Source organism: Diplotaxodon limnothrissa, linkage group LG7, assembly GCF_057381915.1.
Source record: "Diplotaxodon limnothrissa isolate DT_005_m linkage group LG7, D_limnothrissa_male_GT1.1, whole genome shotgun sequence".
Lineage (NCBI taxonomy): Eukaryota > Metazoa > Chordata > Actinopteri > Cichliformes > Cichlidae > Diplotaxodon > Diplotaxodon limnothrissa.
The window spans coordinates 14,660,474-14,684,113 of record NC_140602.1 but is presented as its reverse complement, the minus strand read 5'-3'; the positions used below and the strand labels follow the sequence as shown (position 1 = coordinate 14,684,113).

Here is a 23,640-nt window from a genome sequence, read left to right as displayed (position 1 = left end):
CTTTACGGCAGCAACATATATGCTGCATATAATCTCACTTTTAATGACAAAAACAACAATATGCAGAAGCATTTCTTGCTAAGTGATGCTGAAACGCTGCAAAATCGTGATAATTTTACGTTACTTTTAAGTTGCTTACCAAGACCATATGGTGGACACGTTTTTATCTGATTCTCTCCACATCTCTGAGAGGTTATGTTGCTAATTAATCTTACCGGTTGTGAGTTGTTCAAACAGGCGTTTCAAAACCAATCATGGTTATTAACAGCAGAGCTACACAATGAGGTTTTAGGGCTATTTTTTCATGAAAGAAAGAAATAAAAACAAAAATAATCATTTGAGATCAATAAAACAAAATGAAACCTATTTGGACTCAAAATTTAAGTTTGACTTTGTTTCTGATATAGGGTATGTTATAACTAGAGAATAAACAGTAAAATATTCAGAAACGTATCACACTGGATTACTGATCTTTGCCTCAAAGATGTAATGTGTGCTCAGTGATGATCTATAATCACTAAGACTCTGACACCTGACACCTGTTTTTTTTATGTACCTGTGTATATCTACTTGTCCTAACGTGCTCAGATAATTGTTGAAAGTCTGAATGTGGGTCTTATTCACACAGTATCTACAGTATCCAAAGGCTCTGAGCTTTTCAACAAACAAGCACGTCTATGAATTAAACAGCTGTGTAAGCAGTTTGACAGATGTTTGTGACTGACCTGTGTTCTTTCTGCACAGTGACCTATGAGTAGACACGACAGCCTTCATCTCCAAACACAGCCTCCACTTCTTCTTTGTTCAGGGACAACAGGGTTCGTGGCTCCAGTCGGGACCTCCAAACAGTCAACAGTCCTGCAGAAAATACAGTCAGGCCAATCATTTGCAGTCTATCACAAATTAAACTGTAGTTTCCTAAATGCACGATCACTTCTGACAGAAAGTGTATGCTATAGATGCAAAGTTTTTAGGATACAGTGACAGGTAATGGCAAGAAAAGATGCCATCAATAACATTATTAACAGCTGGATTTCTTTAAGTGGTAATTTGTGCTAGCATAGGCAGATTTTTATGGCAGTGTACCATACCAATGGACATTGCTTTTCCTTGTGCCACGCTGTATGCATCTGTCACGGAAATAAAGATTTTAATCACTCCTTTCTGACATTTCAGTCAGAACTTAAAAAGGCGCAGACTGATTAGCGGATTGCTTTATTGCAGCAGTAGCAGTACTATTACAGGGTATCAGAGTACATCTGCACACTGATACCCTGCAGAAAGATAGCAAGTTAAGCCACTGGAGGTCAGCATAGACATCAAATTCAGGGAATGATACTGAAATTGCTTTCTCTGAAAGACAATGAGCAAATGATAGTCATGCAAAGTGAGTGCACATTATAAGACCAGGGACCCCTCTTCCTTCCTTCCCAATGACTTATTTTCAAACCCACTGACTCATCGACCATTAACTTGGACAAGGAGTAACATCAGGCATCACTAAGAGGCTTCACTTATTGTATTTGCAAATTCGTTGGTTGCACTGTATTTTTTAAAAAAGAAGAAGAAGAAGAAGAAGAAGGGAGAAACAAATGGCTTATACCACATCAAACAAAGTTAGAGCCATTAAACCGGTTGCCCTTTCTGAATTAGAAAATGTGCAGGGAGCTTATTGAGGCCACCCTGGCCAGCGGGGGGGGGGATATACTGAGCGCCGATTGGCCCAGACACCCTCGAATGATCTGCTTGGAGTTTGTACTTGATGATCGCTACATAAAGCGGAACTGAACCTTTTTAACCGCTCTATTGTGACTGAAACCCGAGGAGAGTAGTTGAAGGCCGGATGCTGTAAGTTAACATTCATCCTCTTCGTGTTATTGCCTGCACGGACACCCACCCTTGTTGTTTAATTGTTCAGTTGTGGGACGATTAATCCGTTTTGGTGGCGCTTTAGTCACTTTTGTGTTGGGTTTTTACACGTTAACCTCGACTGGACTTTTTCCAGCCTGTGCATTCACGTATAAAACAAACTTATGTGCTGAGTATCGATGCATCTGGCGGCTAGGTTGATGTTTAATGTCGACACAAAATCTTGGAGCTTTTGCTTCACCAGCAGCTTCAGTTGGAGGCTGTGGGATCTCATGAATTATTAATGAGGATGTTGCACTCTTCTTTGTTTTCCTTGCGCTACATTCGGTGTATTAAACTCAAGAAAACACTAGCATCAAACTACATCTTCCCTGCGTGTGCTGCTCCTTGCGTAAACGGTTAAAAGGGCCCCTTTTTTACACCCAGGTCGGACTGGCACTTTAGAGCTCAGGTGCATTCAGACCAGAGGCAGCGGTGAGGATGGGACGTGGAAGCCAGCAGACGGTGCCGGGAGAGCCGGACAGTGGGAAAGCTAAAGGCGTTTACACCTGGGAGGAAGTGCAGAGCCACAACAGCAGGAATGATCAATGGCTGGTCATCGATCGAAAGGTTTACAACATCACTCATTGGGCCAAAAGGCATCCAGGAGGGTTTCGCGTCATCGGCCACTATGCTGGAGAGGATGCCACGGTATATTACGTTTATATGTTTTATGTACTTTCCTTGAAAATAAATTCAGAATGCACGGGCTTGTGCATTTATGTTTGCTTGTTTTTATTTTATTTTTAATAATATGAAAGTTGTGGTGTTTATGAATACCACCTAAATATTGTGATTAACTACAATTCTGGGAGTGAGAACGTGTTGGAGGTGGACCACGGTTTTTTTGTTTTGTTTTTTTAACTGTTAAACGGTTAAAAAAATTCCGGTATTTACACGACTGTAAATGACTTATTGGCCTATGATCGATTCATTTTGAGCCAGAAACAAACATTGCTGTCACAAGGTACAAAGAAACTTTTTTGGGAATTTTATATATCCTTTATTTATCAAGGTAAAAAGTGGCACTGACATTAAAAATGTCTAAAAGATACTTTCAAAAGAGGTCATTGCTTTTCATATTATATAAACCTTTCATAAATCCTGTTTACCAATATAAGCAAATATATTAAACATAAAAAACACATGCTGTACAAACACTGGAATTGGATCCATGGATGGCTCCACAGAGCAGATGGCACTGGACACTATTTAAACTCTTTAAGTCTACTTTTTACTCTGCTTAATCGTACTGGCAAGTATAGTTACTAATATACTTGAAATGGACACATTCCTGGGTATTAAATTGTCATTCCAACATTTCTGTCAGAGCTTTCATTCATGTAATAATCTCTTAGATCCTCAGAAAAAACACTTTTAACTGTTCTGGGGTGAGTAAGGGAGATCATGCATCTCCACACCTCTGGAGGAGACCTCCTATCAGAGATAAACTCTGAGTTAACAGTTTTATCTTAATCTTAAGACACACATTTTCTCTATCTTTCGGTTGTTCTTAGTGGTCTTACTGTTTTGTTAATTGGCATTTAATTTTATCAATTGATCTTTTTCTATCTACTACCTACTAATTAATTTTTTATGGATACTGATCATGGCTGTAAGAATATTTAGACCTTCTACAACACAAAGCCAGCAAGTCTTTCTCCCACTGTGTCTCCTTCTTTCTGCATATATTTGTGAATGCTGTTGTTAAGAAAAACATGCTTGGAATTAATTTGATTCACTTGATATTTACTTTAAATATGTCCTGCATGAAAAGTAGTTTACACACCAGTCTACAGTCTACACCTGGACCTTTTGCCACTCCTTACATGTCTATTCATTCTTTGGAGCTCTAACAGAACGAGAGTTCCCCTTTGAGGTTTTATGAATAATGATTCATGAAAAATAAAAATAATACCGGTGGTAGTAAACTTGTTTTTACGCAACATGGTTGCAAATACATAAGTATGTTTACCAGAGGTTTCTTTTTGATTTTGTGACCTCTCAGAAGGATCAAAACTATTTTCAACCACTAAATAATTTCTACTAGCTTACATTTCCAATTTTCTCTCTTTCAGGAGGCATTCACTGCTTTTCATCCTGATTCCAAGTTCGTGCAAAAGTTTCTGAAGCCGCTGCTGCTTGGAGAGTTGGCAGCAACAGAGCCAAGTCAGGACCAAGACAAAAATGTGAGCCTTTGATTCCCTGAATAAAGGACCTTGTTTAGATGCGGAACAGAAGTAGGCCAGCCTTTTCACAGATCTGAATTCCTATTCATGCATTTTACAGTGCTGGGAACAGCTGAGATTCCTGATGCTCAGGTTTCATTGCCGGGTTTAATGCCTCGTTTCTCTGAATCAAAACCTAAAACGGCTAAAATGCAAACATTTTTCTTGATTTCACAAGTGTCACATTAGTACATAACATCCTCTCAGCTTTACAGAACTGTTTGTTTCTTCTTCTCTGAACCCAGGCAGCCATCGTGCAGGATTTCAAAACCTTGCGAGCTCAGGTAGAGAAGCAGGGTCTGCTTCAAGGTCAGCCTTTGTTTTTCTTCCTCCACCTCGGTCACATCGTGCTGCTAGAAGCCCTCGGATGGATGCTTGTTTCAATGTGTGGGACGGGCTGGATACCCACCTTACTGTGCTCGGTGATTTTAGCAACCGCTCAGGTAATTCAGACATAAACTTTAAATGGATCCTAATATGTATTTCCTTATTTTCTGACATATACACTTTTACAAAGGTGGATGCTTACATTAAACACAAAGTTTGAGATAATGAGATAACTAATCCTCAACCTTCGTCAGTAAGAGGATTAGTTCTATTGTAGTAGAATCTCAGAATAAACCAGCCAAAAACATCACATAATGCTTGCTACTTCTTTAGGCGCAGGCTGGATGGCTGCAGCATGACTTTGGTCACCTGTCGGTCTTCAAAAAGTCCACCTGGAACCACGCTGTCCACAAGTTTGTCATTGGTCATTTAAAGGTAACCTCTCTCAGTTATATTCTTTTCATATAAATTAAACACAGGTATTAAAAGATCGATTTTCTCAGGGAGCTTCGGCCAACTGGTGGAATCACAGACATTTCCAGCATCACGCTAAACCCAACATCTTCACCAAGGACCCCGATATCAACACGCTGGACACCTTTGTACTTGGACAGACTATACCAGTGGAGGCAAGTAGCACAGCACTAATGTTTCTAATTTCTTCAGTCATATGATCCAACTTCTCATCACCCTCTGTTTACCTCTGTGTTACAGTACGGGATAAAGAAGATCAAGCACATGCCCTACAATCACCAACACCAGTACTTCTTTCTCTGTATGTTTCTTCAGAGTCATTTAACAAGAATAAAAAACTATGACAGCTTTGTTTTAAAAAGCCTTGTCTTTTTTTTTCTCTTTCAGTGGGACCTCCGCTGCTCATTCCAGTTTTCTACAACTTTAATATAATGCACACCATGATAACCCGGCGATACTGGCTGGTAAGCTCTCAGCCTCTGAGTGGTGTAGTGCAGTTTGTATAATTATTTTCCATTTGATGTATCAGGCTGTATTTAGCCTAGCAAAGGAAACGTGAGCTTAGAGTGCTAAAGAAAAACATTACAGTAAAATCAGAATAGCACAGGTGGTAGCAAACACACAGTTTCTCCTCATTTTCAGAGGCTTAAACTACTAACTGATTATTCTGTGACAAATTAACCAGATAAAAGAACGAAAAGCAAAGTTCATTTCAAATATTGAACTAGCATTTAGTAGCTTTTCATTGTTTTTTAAATATTAAGCCCAAACTGATGTCACTGCAAGGGAAGGAGGCCGGCCATCATTTACACCTATCAGAGATACAGCAAAAACTTTAGGAGTGCCCAAATCAATGATTTGAGACATATTCTTAGAAAGAATGAGTGGACAGCCGGCTCAGTAACACCAAAAGACCTGAAAGATCACAGAAGACAACTGAAGTGCACGATGGCAGAACTATTTCCATGGTTACGAAAAACAGCCGTAAAACATCTAACCAAGTCAAGAACACGCTCGAGGAAGTTAAAGTATCATTGTCAAGGTCTGTGATCGAGACACACCTTTGTGAATGAAAATACAGAGGGTTTAAAACAAGATACATACAGCAGATTATGCTTAAGAACTGGAAGACCAGACTATGCCAGAAATTATGTGAAAAAACCTGCAAAGGTCTGTAAAAATCTTTGGACAGATGAAAACAAGAAGAACTTGTACCAGAATAATGTGAAGAGAAAAGTATGGAGAAGGAGAGAAACCCAATTGTCTGTCAAATATGGTGAAGGCAGTGTTATGCATGAACCTGTATGTCTGCCAGTATCCCCACTGGTGCTTAGTGAAACAGGAGTTTCTCAAGGCAAAGAATGTGAAATTCCTCAAGTCAGTCACCTGATCTCAGGCCAACAGAGCAGCTTTTCATTTACTGAAGACAAAAGTGGAGGCAGAAAGTGACGCAGACAGCAGCTGAAGGTGTCTACAGTAAAGGGATAGCAGAGCATCTATGCTAATCTTCCAATTGTCATTGGCTGCACAGGATTTTCATACACGTACTAAAAATATTGCTTATATTAAATAAAATTGAAGTAGTTTGTTAGTTTAATTTTGAGCCTCTGAAAATAAAGGACTGCGTATGAAATGGCTGTAATTCCCAAACAGTCAATGCAACATTTTTGTTAAACCTCTTATGACAGATGAAGGGCTGCACTGTGTTCTGATCAGAGGCAAAACTACAAAAAATGTCCAATAAATTATGGACCCAATTGTACAAATACAATAGTGATGAATTATGACTCTTGTTAAGTAAGACATTATATAAATCATATGAATGTTCTTGTCTTGTGAAGGATTTGGCTTGGGCCATGACATACTACCTCCGCTACTTCTACTATTATGCACCTCTATACGGCGTGTTTGGCTCAGTGGCGCTCTTTTTTTTTGTCAGGTAAATATTTAGAAAGAGAATTAACCAAAGCATTATGTGATTGCTCTTCCTAATAAGGCATACTTTAGTTGTTACACTGTCTTAGATTAGATTCTGGGTGAAAGAGTCACCTGGTCCTATCAGTTGTAGTATACCTTATTAGGAAGATTTTTTTCTATTCTTTCCGTTATCCCTTCTACAATGAAAGTTATCATGTTGTTATTCATTTTGCAGGTTTTTGGAGAGTCACTGGTTTGTGTGGGTGACTCAGATGAATCACATACCGATGGACATTGATCATGAAAAGCACAAGGACTGGCTGACTATTCAGGTACCTGTACCTATTTTACCAGCAAGGTTGTGCAAAGGTTTTGGACACTTTGATTCTTCCATCGCCCAATCCTCATAAATGTCCCTGTATCACAAATATTGATCTTATTTAGGCTTTTTTCTCGTCTTCAGTTACAATCCACCTGTAATATTGAGCAGTCCTTCTTCAACGACTGGTTCAGTGGGCACCTCAACTTTCAAATCGAGCACCAGTAAGTGAAATGAGTGCAGCAAATGCAGACAAATGTATGTTCAGTGTGCTTTCACAAAGTCGAGTACTAGGATTAAAATAGAAACAACCATTTTGCAGACACAAGCAGCAAATGTCCATAAAACCTCTCTGAATCAGGAACTAGAATCAAGCATCACGCTTGTTGTAAATATAGAAAAAAATGGTGAAAGAGTGGTGTCATCACATGCTAAAGTCAGGCCTCCCCATTTAACCACTTGTGAAACTGCCTCTAATGGCAGCTCTGTGGGGGGGAGCACACACACACAGACATGGAGTCACATTCTGTAAACACAGTTTTTCTGACAGAACTTTTTGTAGGAGCCCAGTCTGCATGCATCGTTCCAGTGCCTTCATAATTTAACAGCTGTCATTAATATGAAATTGTTTGGCAACATAGAGAGACTTTAAAACACAAATTCTCAGACGCTATCATATCTGACAGAAGCTTCCTGTTTCTTTTCTCTCTCAAGCTTGTTCCCTACCATGCCGCGCCACAACTACCACCTGGTGGCGCCACAGGTCCGCGCACTCTGTGAGAAACATGGGATTCCTTACCAGGAGAAAACTTTGTGGCGAGGCCTTGCTGATATTGTCACGTAAGTATTATCATAATGGAGCATTGACGAGGTTGAAAACACACACAGACACTTACTTGTTTTTCCTATTTTTTTTCTTTTCATCAGGTCACTGAAAACCTCAGGAGACCTCTGGCTCGACGCTTACCTCCATAAATAACAGACTGCATTTCCTTCACTGATGTAAAAGGAGTGTTTTTCATTTTTGCATCAAAAAAACCCAACTAATTGTATCTGTCTGATTATTAAAATCAAGCCACTAGTGGGGGAATGACCTTTCTTATTAATGCTATTGTTAAGTCTGGGGTTCTCGTAAGTTGCCTTTGAGTGTCTTGATCAACAGTAGCCATTCTTTTTCAGTTTAGTCAATTTGGCAGATAAAACATGATCATTTTATTGCTCAAAGGTGTGGTGAGGTAAAGCCATCTGTTGGCCATCCGTCCATTCAAAATTGAGAAGAATTGCATCTCCTCCTACAGTTTCATTCAGAATATAATCAATGATGTCCTAATTGGTCATTACACACACGGTGCTCTGGGGCCAAAGTCACATTTTTCATGTGAGCCAGATGAGCTACTATGTCACTGATGTTCTGGTTTCTCACAAACCACTATTTGTACAATATTAATTTCATTATTTTCTGTCAAAATTAAAATTGTAACCACTTTAAAATGCAGCTCTTGTTATTCTGTTTCAGTTTACAATAAATAAACTGTGCTGACTGTTTCTGGTCCTCTGGTAAAATTGATCCAATGACAAACACAAGAACCATACTGACAAAAGACATACAATTAAGACCGAGTTTATTTATTCATTTTTGAATCATTGTCTTTTTAAAAACTATATACACCCGCTTGAACGTTTCTCTAAATCTCCACTTATTCATTACCAGGATTTACATATCTACTGCACATACTGCTTGTTATTCTGGTGCTTGTGCAGCTTACACTGCAAAACGCCTTGCTGCTAAGAACACGTTAATGGCAGCGTCTCACTTTTACAGACAAAATCTTCATGCAGAATTGTTGCTTGCTAAGTTTGCCAGAATGTCTGAAACCTGATTAGCAAGAATATTTGTTTTAATACTTAGTGTTGATGAGCATTAACCAACCAGGCTGAGAAAATGATACCTGCTAGAAGTAACACAGAGCATGTCTATCTTTTTTTTTCTTTTTTAACTCCTGTAAACAGTTACATGAAAACAGTTGGCCATATATCAGAAAGCATGTCAAGCATTCTGGCACAGATTTTAAAACACAATCGCTAAAATCTACTTTTTTAAAGGTATTTTAGTAAACAGCCTCATTGTTGATGGTGAGCATGAACATTAACTGCACTGCTCATACAAATATGTACATTACATGCAAGTCATGCATACACGTGCTCACACGCACACCGAAGTGTACGTAAATTCATAAGCTCCTTTTTTCTTTTGTTTAGCAGAAATCTTTGTTGAGAAAATTTAAGGAGACAAAGAGAAAAAATGCAACACAATTAAGAAAAAAAACGCTTCAAAACATACACGTTGGATGATACAAAATAAATATACAATTAAAGACATACACAATATTTCAGTATTTGCCAAGGCAGATCAGAATTAACTGTAGATTGATTGAAGAAGCTGGTGCACTTAGAAAGCTGTGAAGGAGCTAGATGACTAGATGAATTGTTTAGGTCAACAGGCTCAGTCTTTGCTGCCGGAGTCGATCCTCTCCTGCCGCCGTGTCAAGATCTCCTGCAGCTCTGAGGTTCCACCGCTCTGCTGTAAAGGAAGCATTGGTGTCTCTTTAAATATCGTTTGATGCTGAAGATGTCAGATATACAGACTTGCATATATTTACAAAGCAGTAGCTTTAGGATTTGTTTTCTTCTAAATACAGTTCCAAAGTTCCTGTGTCCATTTTAAATGAGGCACCTGCACAGACACCATGCTAACGCTAAGCTAGCCAAGAACCCAGGGTGACATTACCTGAGTGAATGCCAACCCCAGCCCAGCAGCTAGATGCTGAACTTCAACAATAAACAAGCAGATGATCAGTCAATCTGCAGCTTCAGTTTCTACCTGCTCATGTTTCTAAAGTAGAATCACTGAGGTGTTTGCTTTGAAGTCTTTTTGTGCTCGTTTTCATCTTTGCTTTTTGCTGTCGACTGTGTTCATTTCAATGCAGCGCTGTCTGAGGTTCAATTCTTCATTCTCCTACAGAGAGTCCTCAAATTTTCCTATTGTTTAAATTACAATATTTTCAGCAAACGATAAAACCTACAAATTTCAAATTATTCAGACTAAACAGTTTAAAATAGGCTTTAACTTATTTGTAAAACACCGCGTTCCATTTTTAATTTACATTTTTCTGCAGCATCTCATTGCTGTGAATAAACTCAGTGAAAGATCCAGTTGGTGGTTCAGGAATATACCACACTGCATTGCAATATATATTTACATTCGTAATTTGAGGTTATTAATCTACTTTGTCATTTTTTGTAACTTTTTTGATTACACTTTTGTGTAGCTGTGATTATGAAGAACATGTTAAACTGACAAATTCTTTCTACTTAGTACGGTCTCCATCTCAGTGAGTACATCCACTTTTTATGGCTGTATGTACATTAAGTATAGAGCGTGAATCACTATGAATCTGAAAGCTGAGGGGACTGACCTCTAGCTGTTCTTTCTGCACGGTGACCAGTGAGAAGACGCGACTGCCTTCATCTCCACAAACAGCCTTCAGTTCTTCTTTGTTCAGGGAAAACAGCTGAGCCCCAGTCAGGATCCCCAGACAGTCAACAGTTCTGCAGAAAACAGTCACACAATTAAAAGACAGTATTTACTAAAACAACATTGCTTCCAAAAGAGAGCACACTGCTAAAGGACCATTTAAAAAAATGTATCCCATTATAACAAAGCATGACAGGAAAAGATACGTATCATCAATAATATTATTCACATTGTCATTTCCTGCACCTGGGTCACGTGACAGGCTCACTGAGACATGTTGCTATACTTAGACACAGCTTAGCTTTGTGCTAAATGCTAACTAGCCACATATGCCAAGGTGGTAACGCTTATATGGTTACAGAGTAACAAGGCAAACAGACACAGCCACCCCACTCTGCATCTGTTCATAAAATAAAGAAAACCTTTAATCACTCCTTTCTGGCATCTCTGTCTGAACTTAAATAGATCGCTTTTTTGCACCAGACTACACCTCCAGGCTAACACCTTTTAAGCCACTAGAGGTCAGTAAAGACATGAAATTCAGCAAGTGATACTCAAGTTGCTGTCTAGGACCTAATATTTATCAAATATAAGAAATACACATTAAAAAGACAATAAATCCTCTTTCTTTCAAATTATTTCTTTTCAAACCAACTGACTTATTTACTGTTTACTTGGAACAAGGATGCACAGAGCGAGATGATGCAAATTCTTTGCAAAAAAGGCTCATACTGCACCAAACATCTACTTAGCGAATTAGAAAATTTGTTATGCACCCTATGTGGAGCTTAACAAATGATTTGGCCCACAAGCCGTGAGTTGTTTATCCCTGCTTTTAAGGCGTAGGGAGGTATTTTGATTTGGTGGATTAGTGAGAGTTGTGGGTAACTTACGATTTTGAGAAGCCTTTTGAATTGAGCCATGCAGTCACTTGCTCTGGCTTTGAGCTAGATTTGAGCAGGACTTGAGCGCTGGCTGACGGTCGTTCCACGTGCAACTTCCTTGGGGGCTGCTTGTTATTGATTTTAGTCAGCAGCTCCTCTATCACTGCAGCATGGAAATATGATGGAGACAAAAGTCAGAGCAAGAACAGCTACCTCTTAAAAAAACAACAAACAACAAACAGGGGGAAAAAAACATAACTGGAATTTCTGATTACTTTTTAACCCTTACTTTCACTCTTGGGTCTTTCCTTCTTGAAGCTATTTCCAGGGCTCCGAGACCCAGGGGAGGACGGGCTGTAACCTTGCTGCACACACAGAAACACAAACACAGGTCATGAGAAAGCAATCAAAGCCAGCATTATTCCAAAAAACTGGTTTGTCTTTTATCTCATTCTGCTTGACTAATTCTTGCCAAGTAGCCAAAAGCAAAGTACGTGTGGGAGGTTCTCACACATAGACAAGTGTTTGCTGGAGGGCATTTCTTTAAGCAAGCAGCAGGTACCTATAAGAATGCAGCGTAAACTTTTCTTATTTACGAGACCACTTTATTACAGCTCTATCATGAAATGATAACTTGACTTTAATCACGGAAGTATCCTGTGAAAGAAAATCATATCCAGCTAGTGATAAAGAAACCTTGACCTTTCTCGTAAGCTTATAGGGATAATTAGTTATTGTCATCCTGGAATCCATCACAACACCTTTTAGACAATACATCTGGGCTTTTTCAGAGGTGGGAAGTAACAAAGTACAAATACTTACAACTTTTTATTTTTATTCTTTAAATGTTTTTTTTACACAGATATCTTTAGTTTCTACTCCTTGGAAAAATTCCTTAGAATTTTGGTTCAGATGTATCATCTATGGCATTTATACTGGGAGTTTACAGGGAGTGCAGAATTATTAGGCAAGTTGTATTTTTGAGGAATAATGTTATTATTGAACAACAACCATGTTCTCAATGAACCCAAAAAACTCATTAATATCAAAGCTGAATGTTTTTGGAAGTAGTTTTTAGTTTGTTTTTAGTTTTAGCTATTTTAGGGGGATATCTGTGTGTGCAGGTGACTATTACTGTGCATAATTATTAGGCAACTTAACAAAAAACAAATATATACCCATTTCAATTATTTATTTTTACCAGTGAAACCAATATAACATCTCCACATTCACAAATATACATTTCTGACATTCAAAAACAAAACAAAAACAAATCAGCGACCAATATAGCCACCTTTCTTTGCAAGGACACTCAAAAGCCTGCCATCCATGGATTCTGTCAGTGTTTTGATCTGTTCACCATCAACATTGCGTGCAGCAGCAACCACAGCCTCCCAGACACTGTTCAGAGAGGTGTACTGTTTTCCCTCCTTGTAAATCTCACATTTGATGATGGACCACAGGTTCTCAATGGGGTTCAGATCAGGTGAACAAGGAGGCCATGTCATTAGTTTTTCTTCTTTTATACCCTTTCTTGCCAGCCACGCTGTGGAGTACTTGGACGCGTGTGATGGAGCATTGTCCTGCATGAAAATCACGTTTTTCTTGAAGGATGCAGACTTCTTCCTGTACCACTGCTTGAAGAAGGTGTCTTCCAGAAACTGGCAGTAGGACTGGGAGTTGAGCTTGACTCCATCCTCAACCCGAAAAGGCCCCACAAGCTCATCTTTGATGATACCAGCCCAAACCAGTACTCCACCTCCACCTTGCTGGCGTCTGAGTCGGACTGGAGCTCTCTGCCCTTTACCAATCCAGCCACGGGCCCATCCATCTGGCCCATCAAGACTCACTCTCATTTCATCAGTCCATAAAATCTTAGAAAAACCAGTCTTGAGATATTTCTTGGCCCAGTCTTGACGTTTCAGCTTGTGTGTCTTGTTCAGTGGTGGTCGTCTTTCAGCCTTTCTTACCTTGGCCATGTCTCTGAGTATTGCACACATTGTGCTTTTGGGCACTCCAGTGATGTTGCAGCTCTGAAATATGGCCAAACTGGTGGCAAGTGGCATCTTGGCAGCTGCACGCTTGACTTTTCTCAGTTCATGGGCAGTTATTTTGCGCCTTGGTTTTTCCACACGCTTCTTGCGACCCTGTTGACTATTTTGAATGAAACGCTTGATTGTTCGATGATCACGCTTCAGAAGCTTTGCAATTTTGAGACTGCTGCATCCCTCTGCAAGATATCTCACTATTTTTGACTTTTCTGAGCCTGTCAAGTCCTTCTTTTGACCCATTTTGCCAAAGGAAAGGACATTGCCTAATAATTATCCACACCTGATATAGGGTGTTGATGTCATTAGACCACACCCCTTCTCATTACAGAGATGCACATCACCTAATATGCTTAATTGGTAGTAGGCTTTCGAGCCTATACAGCTTGGAGTAAGACAACATGCATGAAGATGATGATGTGGACAAAATACTCATTTGCCTAATAATTCTGCACTCCCTGTAAAGTGGGCTGGAGTGAGTGTAGGTGTTGTGGCCTTGGTACTTCAGCATCATGCTAGCTACAGAATAGCAGTGAGCATAAAGAAAGTAATGTTTTTTTTTAATGGTAGGCAATTTCAAATTCAGTGTTTCTATCAGCTCAACAAACATCAGCAAACACACAAACTGTTTGTGTGCAGTTTGTCGCACAGTGCGTTGCTAGCTAAATGTCCAGATGCTGTATTTCACAGGGAGAGAAAAGAGGGCAAGATAAGTTCATTCAGAGATGGAGAAAGATGTAAGAAAGCCAGGAGAGGAGAGGAAGAAGAAGGAAGAAAAACTTTGCATGAAAATACTCTGTAGTTTTTAAATGGGATAAAGAGGTTACTTTACAGTACTGTGGGGAATTTATAGTAAAGCACTGCGCTGGGCTGGTGCACAGTGGCTGTGGTGCTTATGGTCAGTTACAGCTTACATGAAGTAGACTAATTTCCATTTAAGATGATGATGTTTAGATTAATTAGCTGAATTCCAACTTTATACCAACTATATGCTGTCTAGTATAAAGAAACAGTATAATGTTAGTGTCGCAGATGGACATCACCCACCATAACTTGCGAAATTCAGTTGTGTAAATGCACAAAGAGCAGCACGTCAGCTGATCACAGCCCATAAACTAAGAAAATATACTGACGCTCACATTAATTATTATGATTTGTGATTCTTTCCCCACTCTGAGCCACTACAGAGATCTTAGAGTAATCTATCTATCTATCTATCTATCTGTTAGGGGTGCAACGATACTCGTATCGATATTGAACCGTTCGATACAGTGCTTTCGGTTTGGTACGCATATGTATCGAACAATACAAAATTTTTAATTTATTTTATCAACTTTCCTTCTGACGATGCTGTCTGTGTTGAGCGCTCAGTGGATCTGCGCTCGACAGTGCAGCCTAGGCGGAGTAGTCGAATGCAGATTAACTGAGCACAGGGCAAGCTAGCGAGACAGAAGTTAAGCTCTCCTTGCAACATGGCAAATTGAACCCCCCCCCCCATTCAGATCTGGCGTTTGGAATTATTTTGGTTTTCATGTGACGTATGACCCTGAAGGTAAGCGCGTCATGGACTAAAGTAAAACAGTATGTTGGATGTGCCACGCAATGCTCAATTACATGGGTGGGAACTAGTGTGTTAGCGCAGTTAGCTCGTTAATGTGTTAACGGAGATTTGCCCTGTTGTGGCGTTAACGTCATTTCAACGAGATTAACGCTGACTGCACTAGTGGGAACACAACGAATATGACTGCACGTTTACACTGACATCATCCTAGTGCAAAGACAAGTGGAAGCAGACAAAAACAACAAGCATGCATGCTACAAACTTTACCCGAGTCATTTAGACAGCCGTTAGCACATGATTCTCCTTATGGGGACCTGATATGTTTAATATTGTGGCGAGCTCAGACAAGGTGGAGACGGAGGTGTCGTTTGGTCTTGCTTCCCGTGAGCTAGCCAGGGAGCACAGCCGTTTATTGACATCTGCAGAAGAACACTGCCGCTAGCTAACTGCTCAGCGCGGCAACCGCACAGCAGCAACAACAACAACACACAGGGCGCCCTCTGACCCCGGAAGGACACACCGTCGCAGCGAGAGGGCGTCACCCGTCACTATGGCAACATAAACAAAACATAACTGTACAAACAGAACCCCGAACAGCCCTGACCCGCTACATAGCCCCCACCTAAGGGGTCAGTCGTCCCCGACGACCCCATTACCCCACACAAAGTCCTGCAAATGTCCAGGTGCCTTCTTTTGGCTCACCGGCCGGTCACGACCGGCGGGGGAAAAGTCACTCGGGTCAGAACATGGGGTGCCACCATCATCCCACTTCTGACACCAATGTGGCGAGCTCAGACAATGAGGAGACAGAGGTGTCGTTTGGTCTTGCTTCCCGTGAGCTAGCCAGGGAGCACAGTCGTTTATTGACATCTGCAGAAGAACACTGCCGCTAGCTAACTGCTCAGCGCGGCAACCGCACAGCAACAACAACAACACCACACAGGGCGCCCTCTGACCCCGGAAGGACACACCGTCGCAGCGAGAGGGCGTCACCCGTCACTATGGCAACATAAACAAAACATAACTGTACAAACAGAACCCTGAACAGCCCTGACCCGCTACAATATGCTGCTGAGAATATAGCCCAGAAGAAGCGTATAGTATAGCTTTTATTTTGGAAAGAGCCATTTCTCTGTAATAAACGCTCTTTTCCAAAGATGAGTGATTCCTCAATCAGATACAGGGCTCGCAAAATCGCTAGCCAGACGTCCCGGGGTTAGCGATTTTTCCAGTCAGGCTACCAAAATCTATCTGCCCTGCCCGTCGGGCTATTGTAGGAAGGAAAAATATATGTCAATGCTTTTGCATTCTTTCGGAAATGTAGCTGGGTAATTATGTCATTGGCATCGATGAGCCACTGTCAATATGTGACATATTGAAATCCCGTTTGAATTTGCGCTTGTTTTTTGCTTTCACTTTGCAATCACGCAAACTGTGTATAGAGAGCAACAGCACTGATTGGTGAGTGATGATAATTTGCGCACCAATTCCTCTGACATCGTCTTATCAATCGTTAGCTTACTATGCAAACATGACAAGTGAAATCTCCCGCAGCTTAAACATATGAGAGGTTGATCGCGCAGAGAATCGCTGACCGTTGTGTGTGTGTGTAAAAGCAGCAGGATATATATTTCAGTTCTGCTGAGCCAAATAAGACAGGTCAGGGTGAAGAAGTGACAGCCAAAGAAAAGCTTACCACAAAATGGAAAAGTTATGACAAATCAGACTATAAGGCAAAAAGAAAGTGCAGCTTTATGGTTTCATGGACAAAAGAATTTCTGTGGCTGCAATATGACGAGCTATATAACCGGGGCTGCACATAAGTGGTCCACAGGTGCGCATTCGCTGTCAAAAAAAAAAAAAAAACGCGCACAAGATATGAAGTTGCAACGCGTGTTTGCATACATAAGATTTTCTGGAGGAGGACAGACATTTGTTTAGAACTCTTAAAGATGTCGAAGAAGCAAGCTCCTTTAAGCAATTACTTTGGTGTTCCTCCACCTCCAAACAAATGTCAGAAGGAGTCCGAACCACAAAAGAAGCATGTATTCTCGGAAAAGTGGTTGCAGGAGGTGAGCTGGCTTCAAACAAATGATGAACGCACAGAGATGTGGTGCGGAATGTGCCGTGAAAATCCCACTCTAGCCCCCAAAACAGTGCTTTTATATGGACGCAAACGCGCGTTGCAACTTCTTATCTGGTGCGCGTCTTTTATTTTGACAGCGAATGCGCACATGCGGACCACTTGTGTGCACCCGTGTAAATAACATGATGTTCTGCCGGGTGCGTTGTTGGTTTTCTCTCGATTTCTGAGTCGACAAGCGCCTTTGTTACTGGGACCAGTCATTTTAAGAAAGGCCCCCATTAGAACCCATGAGAAATGCAAGAAATGCATTATTGCTCAGTCTGCAATATCTTTCCCAGAACAAACACCAATTGCAAATAACATACTAAAAATAAACCTGAAAAGTCTGTTTAGAACAGCGTACTATGTTGCAAAGAGTGAACTACCACGGGCAAAATTTAGCAGTCTTTGCAAACTTCAAAAAGCAAATGGCCTAGATCTTGGTTCCACTTGTCTCTTACCCGTGACTTCAGTGGAAATTTCAAATTCAGGATCTGACACAGACTGATTCATGTCCTACACAGTTCTTACAAGTTCATAGAAATTTCTGTTCAATTAGAACCAAGTATTTGAGTTGATGATTGTAATTTTTATACAATGTTGTAATTTGTTTTTCAACAATTTTTTGATTAATGTTTTGTTTCCTTTATAATATTATACTTTAATGTATAATATTGTAAAGGAAACAAAACATCAATCAAAAAATTTCTCTCTTTTTTATTCGGGCTACTTAAATTTATTTTGGGCTACCAAAAACTGAAGAGTCCCTGCCCGAAGGGCTACCAGGGATTTTGAAATTTTGAGAGCCCTGAGATATATTTATTTTTTTAATTACTTTTGTTTCAGCAACATTAAATTTAAAAACTGTACTTTTGAGTTAAAATATATATCTATAAGTTTAATAAGTGACAAATTAAAAAAGAATGAACATTTTTTTTGTATCGAAAAAATATCGAACCGTGACACTAAAGTATCGAACCGAACCGAACCGTGAATTTTGTGTATCGTTGCACCCCTACTATCTATCTATCTATCTATCTATCTATCTATCTATCTAGTATACTTTGCATAAAAACAGATAGAGAAGAATTTTGGTAGAACTGTCCTTCAAGGATCTACTTTTTACTTTCTTACTCTGAGTACATTTCAGAGCCTGTATTTTTTACTTTAACTTGAATAAAGAAGTTGATTTAGTACTTCAACTTTTACCAGAATATTTTTAACACAAGTATCTGTTCTTCTACTTAAGTACAAAAAGTCTGTACTTTTGCCTCCTCTGGTCTATGAAGTGAAGATAAGATTACAGCTAAAGTGACATGGCTCTGTACAGTGTAAACAAAGGTGAAGAAAAAAATGAAAAGTATTATTTGTCCTGTGGCTGCACTGAATTCTTTTATTATTGTTACTAAAAAAAAAACCCACTAAAAAACACATTCTTTTTACAGACACATGAAAACATTTTCCTTCCTTTCTTTTTCCAAAGCAAAAAATGGAAACAAAACAATGGACCATTTTTTTAGGTATCTTAACCAAGGGTTGAGAACGGAAAAGAAAGGAAAAGAAAAGATCAAATTCCATGCAGCAGAAGCACTTATATGATCTTATTTTATTACACACATTGTTTTTCCTTGGCAAAGTCTGGCACTGACCAAAATGCAGCCTGACTGCTGAGAGCTCAGTCAGAAACCCTCATGCTGCAAGCAGAGCTGAGAAACAGGCTGCTGAGGCATGTGAGAAGTCACTCAGTGTGGCTATATTAAATTACACACTAGTTTAGACACAGAAGAATATCAAACAAAATAACATCTAAACAGCTAAGATGCATGGGATTTAAAGGATAAAATAAAACCCAGATGTAGCCCATCCAGCTCATGATACTTCACAAATCACAGGTAAATCGTAAGTAATGCATGAAGTACAGAAAGAAAGTTACAAGTTTTGTTACAACAAACTAATTAAAATTCACTGAGAAGTCAATAGAGTCACATCCAGGACAAATTAATTACTAAAACCTGACCAGCGTTTTAGGAATAGCAGAGATTCTTATGAAAATAGAAACAACCCCTGTGACCTTGAACTTGAGTACAGTTTGGTTAAAGACCCATCAGGTGATCACTGTGTTTCACTGCATTCTGAGTAATACTCTAGCAGGAATAGCAATTCTCGCGAATTGTGGCGGGACGGATTCATGCCTCATCGTTGCCATTGCATGAGCTCATCGGCTCTTGGGCACGATGAACTAACAAGTCACTTTTGTTTCATGACATGAGATGCCATTGGTAACAGCTATGTTTTTCACAAATTACTATCAATCTAATCTAATCTGTTATCGTGAATGCTTTATAGCAGTCAGATGGACTTCAGAACTGTGGTGTCATGACTAGGAAGGATCTTAAACTTTGGGTAAACAATAAAGTCTAAACAGTCAAAAGTGTGTGTTTTATTCGTTTTCAAATAGAACCAAAAAAGAGTTTTAAAAATGCAGACGGGCGGGTGTTGGTCACCTGGTAGGAGTAGGGGACCTCTGGCTCTTCTATTGTCACAACATCCAGGATGTTATATGGGACATAGCCGGCTTGCCCGCTGCGGTTCCGTAGTTTCCACCACTGTTTTTCATCCTCTAACACCTGCAAAAGACAGTTCACGCATTACTCCACTGTACTGCAAATGGTGACAGACGCTTGACCTGTGCACAGCTGAAATTGGTTTGCTACCATTTGTGTTTTAGCACCATATGACGGGTTTACAGGTAACACACTCCCATTCAGCAGATAAAATGTCCAAGTTAATGAGTAAAACTATCAAATTGGTTGAAATTACAAACGTCAAATGAAGGACAAAAGAATATGTCATTACAACCTCGAGGACTTCATCCTGCAGCACTGACAGCTCGTTGGCATTCCGCGCGACAAAGCTGTAGCGAATTTTGGCATATTTGGGGGCCTGAGGGATCCCATTGTAGGACCTGTGGAGACACATGGTGTCAAAGTTTTATATTTTGTGATATCGCATGTGGAAAAACACCAAAAAATAAATAAAAATTATGTGGAGGACCTCATTACTTACCCATTTAAGGGGCTTGAGGGATGAGGCCTGTAATACTGAAAAAGAACCAAAAATAAATAAACAAATTTACAGATACCGGCATTTATTTTTTCCACAGGTAGGGAACATTTAATAAAAGCCTTACATCCTCAGGTTTGTGTTTACTGTAAGTTGGGCTTGAGGGGGAAGCTAGGGGGGCAGAGGGTCCTTCCGTTTCCCACGGGGATGTCAAGAAAAGATCCGCCGGCGGCTCCCAGCCGTTTCGAAACTTCGGGTAATAAGGAGGAGCGCACTGATCCCTCGGCCACTCGGCTCTGCAGGAAGACGAGTGAAGGGATGGTCAAAAAAATTGCACTTGAGCTACTCTACTGTGGAGACAGAGCTAGCAGTACCAGTGCAGATGCTGAACTGGTCATTGCTGTTCATGGGGAAACTGCCATAATGTTCAGGGGGTGCTAAACTTCTTCATCCATCCAAATCTATGAAATCAGATCTCACTGCACAATGAAAAATGATCATAATTTGCTCAAATTTTTTTTTAAATTTTCAAGGTGTTTTGCGTCCTACAAATGCTAATTAAGACAGGGGATATATCATTAGAAGAAAATGCAGATTTTCATCTGAAAATGCTTACAGTATGTTGAAGGTAACCGTAACACTGTAGATTTATAAATATATTATAAATATATTTATTCTTAATTTTAAACATATATGTTTTTTTGATGTTCTATTGAAAAAGCTGACTGTAAATATGAAAACTGACAGCATTACTCACATAATTTTAACTAGCTTACTATGACGTCTTGTAATGATTAGACATTAGGTCTATCGTACATGAACCTCTTAACTATTTTACAAACAAACAAGTACAAATTCCTTGCAGTTCTGCATGCTTCTGCAATTGAGGCAAATATGTAAGTACCTGCACCTGTTACTGTATGTCATGCTTGTGCCATGAAACACATTTGACACTGGGACAGATAATTTAGGATTACATTTACTATATTTAGATTTAGAATTAGGACACAATAACACATGCATGCATGACATAAGCCAGCTTTGGCTTCATTTAGTTTCAGTCTCTGTAGATTAGTTCAACTTTTAATTGTCATACCGGTATATCAAATTAAACATCGCTGCTAGAGTAAAACATCCTAAAACAACACTTTGCAGCCCTGTTTAGCTTTGTCGCTTCTTTAATTGCAATTGTAAAACGTAGTTCAGCATTTTACGCAGGACCACATGGTCACCCCGACCCCCCGCAGGGCAAGATTGCGACAAAAGAGATCCATGTCACAAGCACTGAATCATAACCAGAGTGTTTGTATCCATGACAACACCGCAAATATACCTGGGTCTGGTCCAACCTTCCCCAAGCAGTTCAAAGATGGTCATTTCTTTTGGTGTGAGGTGTCCCCGCAGGAAGTCAACAGCATCTTTACACAGGTGAGGAGACATGACTGAGCGCGGCAGGTCAGGACCTCCACAGCTCTGCAGCACCTGTAGATGCACCAAGTGTTTACAGCTGGCATAGCATTCACCATACAGAAGCATTACGGTGTATTACCTGTAAAGGTATCACTTAGAGCTCTTTTTACATTTTTTTTAAACAGTTATGCAAACTTGGTATTTGAGTGTTGAATTCAGCATGTAAACGTTTACCATTTTCACTTTACTGCACAAGTAAAAGTATTTAAAGAGGAAAAAAATCATTTTAAAATGTCCGAAATATTAAACTGCTCGGAATATTTTGAGTTTCCGTATTTTGACACCGTCCTTGGAGGACAACTAGCGGTCAAGGAGGCGTACTGTATGAGGCGTTTTCTTTTTCTCAGCTGCATAAAACCAATGTGTTCAAAGATTACTGCGCCATATAAACAGAGTCTGGTTTTGCGCTTCCATCCAGCAGTATCGAAGGTGTGGCAGAAGACTGTGGTTTAGAAAACCAACATTATGTAAGTGCAGCTGCACCTGTAGTATAGCTGAAAACCACGTTGCTCCAGTCTGGTGAGAGTTTAGTGGGTGTGTTACAAAGCTAAAATGCCTGATGGCAAAAATGCTGAACTGCTCTCATCTGTGAACTGAAAGAGGCCTAATGCGTTCCCATCAGATATGCCTGTGGGCTGAGCTCAGTCAATGCTAAGGCATCAAATGACAAAACTAACAGTAACATGCATGCATAGAGTATATTGTTGACTTTTGGGATAATCCACTTATGTGAGATCAGAAAAACTCTTACCAGCTCCAGAGGGCCAAAGAGGAAGTGAACCAGCTCAGATGCACTTGGGTTCTGTATGTGTTTCTTCAGTTTGGCCTGCAGGGAGCGCAGTGACAGACACACAGCAATGAGGCGTTGAAGAGACAACAGCTGATGAATGAGGGAGGCTAGGTGCTTTGATATCTCACCAAGAGGTTGAAGGCCAGTTTCAGTTTCTGCAGGCTATCAATGAACTCTGCTTCAGAGGGGGGCTTGGCTCGCAGGGTCAGCACGCCCTCTGCAAACAACCAATGCAACAATGACCACACACAGACTCCAGAGTTACCCGCCGGCCACACAGACACAATACAGATGGGACACAGTTTTCACTTTCTGGCCAGAGGTCAAAGTCATAAAAACCTGAATGCTCATCTAGTCAGAAGCTTATGGCTTTTGTTTCCAGTGAAATAAAAGACAATGACACAGAAATGGTAGTTAGCAGATAGCCTCAATCAGCTTTATAGATACAGGTCACCTTTGGCCAGAGAGTACGAGAGAACGTGGTGCAGCAGTGTTTCTCAACCTGAGCTCAATAGCTCACAGTTATGAGAGGTTCAGAATGACATTTGACTGATAATTCTTACCCAGATTAAGTGACAGTAGATAAGACACTGACCTCAAAGTTGAGAAACAAATTCTCAAAACGGAGAATTCGTCACTTCCAGCACACTTGACCACACATCGTTATTACCAGACGATGTGGATAAACTCACACATGTGCGTTTGTCTCCTGACCCCACACAAGGACAGTGTCGCATGTAATATGCACGTTACGCTTAACTGCACACGCGTGTTGACATAAAACATCACATCAGCGCCAGCGTTGGGCAGTAAAACATTACTCAGCAACATTTACAGTAATATTATTGCTTTGTGCAACAATCACAGGAGGCGACTGCTTTGACGTCACACACCACCGCCTCCAAGAGAGATCAAACAGAATATCGGTTTGTTTTGGTTTGCCGTCATTTTAAAGTGGAAGAATGCAATAATATTACTCCAGTTATAAGAG

General features: G+C 40.1%; 2 protein-coding genes across 3 annotated transcripts in view; one reads left to right on the top strand and one right to left on the bottom strand.

The window, feature by feature from the left end:
- Positions 1 to 1,787: 1,787 nt before the first annotated feature.
- On the top strand, positions 1,788 to 8,709 carry LOC146627976 (acyl-CoA Delta-4 desaturase-like). The gene is made up of 13 exons (XM_085359256.1): positions 1,788 to 1,848; positions 2,296 to 2,559; positions 3,987 to 4,097; positions 4,382 to 4,579; positions 4,797 to 4,898; positions 4,967 to 5,092; positions 5,178 to 5,238; positions 5,325 to 5,401; positions 6,779 to 6,876; positions 7,090 to 7,186; positions 7,318 to 7,397; positions 7,888 to 8,013; positions 8,101 to 8,709. The coding sequence occupies exons 2-13, from the start codon at positions 2,350 to 2,352 to the stop codon at positions 8,150 to 8,152; spliced, it is 1,338 nt and encodes a 445-aa protein (XP_085215382.1). The 5' UTR covers positions 1,788 to 1,848; positions 2,296 to 2,349; the 3' UTR covers positions 8,153 to 8,709.
- An 84-nt stretch (positions 8,710 to 8,793) lies between these two features.
- eps8l2 (EPS8 signaling adaptor L2) overlaps positions 8,794 to 23,640 on the bottom strand; it is a 31,353-nt gene continuing 16,506 nt past the window's right edge. For both annotated transcript variants that reach the window (XM_085359255.1, XM_085359254.1), the window contains 11 exons: positions 22,778 to 22,866; positions 22,611 to 22,685; positions 21,723 to 21,871; positions 20,517 to 20,685; positions 20,393 to 20,427; positions 20,186 to 20,291; positions 19,831 to 19,953; positions 11,882 to 11,957; positions 11,602 to 11,755; positions 10,650 to 10,782; positions 8,794 to 9,754 (listed from right to left, as the gene is read on the bottom strand). In XM_085359255.1, coding sequence (XP_085215381.1) covers positions 9,677 to 9,754; positions 10,650 to 10,782; positions 11,602 to 11,755; positions 11,882 to 11,957; positions 19,831 to 19,953; positions 20,186 to 20,291; positions 20,393 to 20,427; positions 20,517 to 20,685; positions 21,723 to 21,871; positions 22,611 to 22,685; positions 22,778 to 22,866 — 1,187 coding nt within the window. In that variant the 3' untranslated portion in view covers positions 8,794 to 9,676. The remainder of the gene's footprint in view (positions 9,755 to 10,649; positions 10,783 to 11,601; positions 11,756 to 11,881; positions 11,958 to 19,830; positions 19,954 to 20,185; positions 20,292 to 20,392; positions 20,428 to 20,516; positions 20,686 to 21,722; positions 21,872 to 22,610; positions 22,686 to 22,777; positions 22,867 to 23,640) is intronic.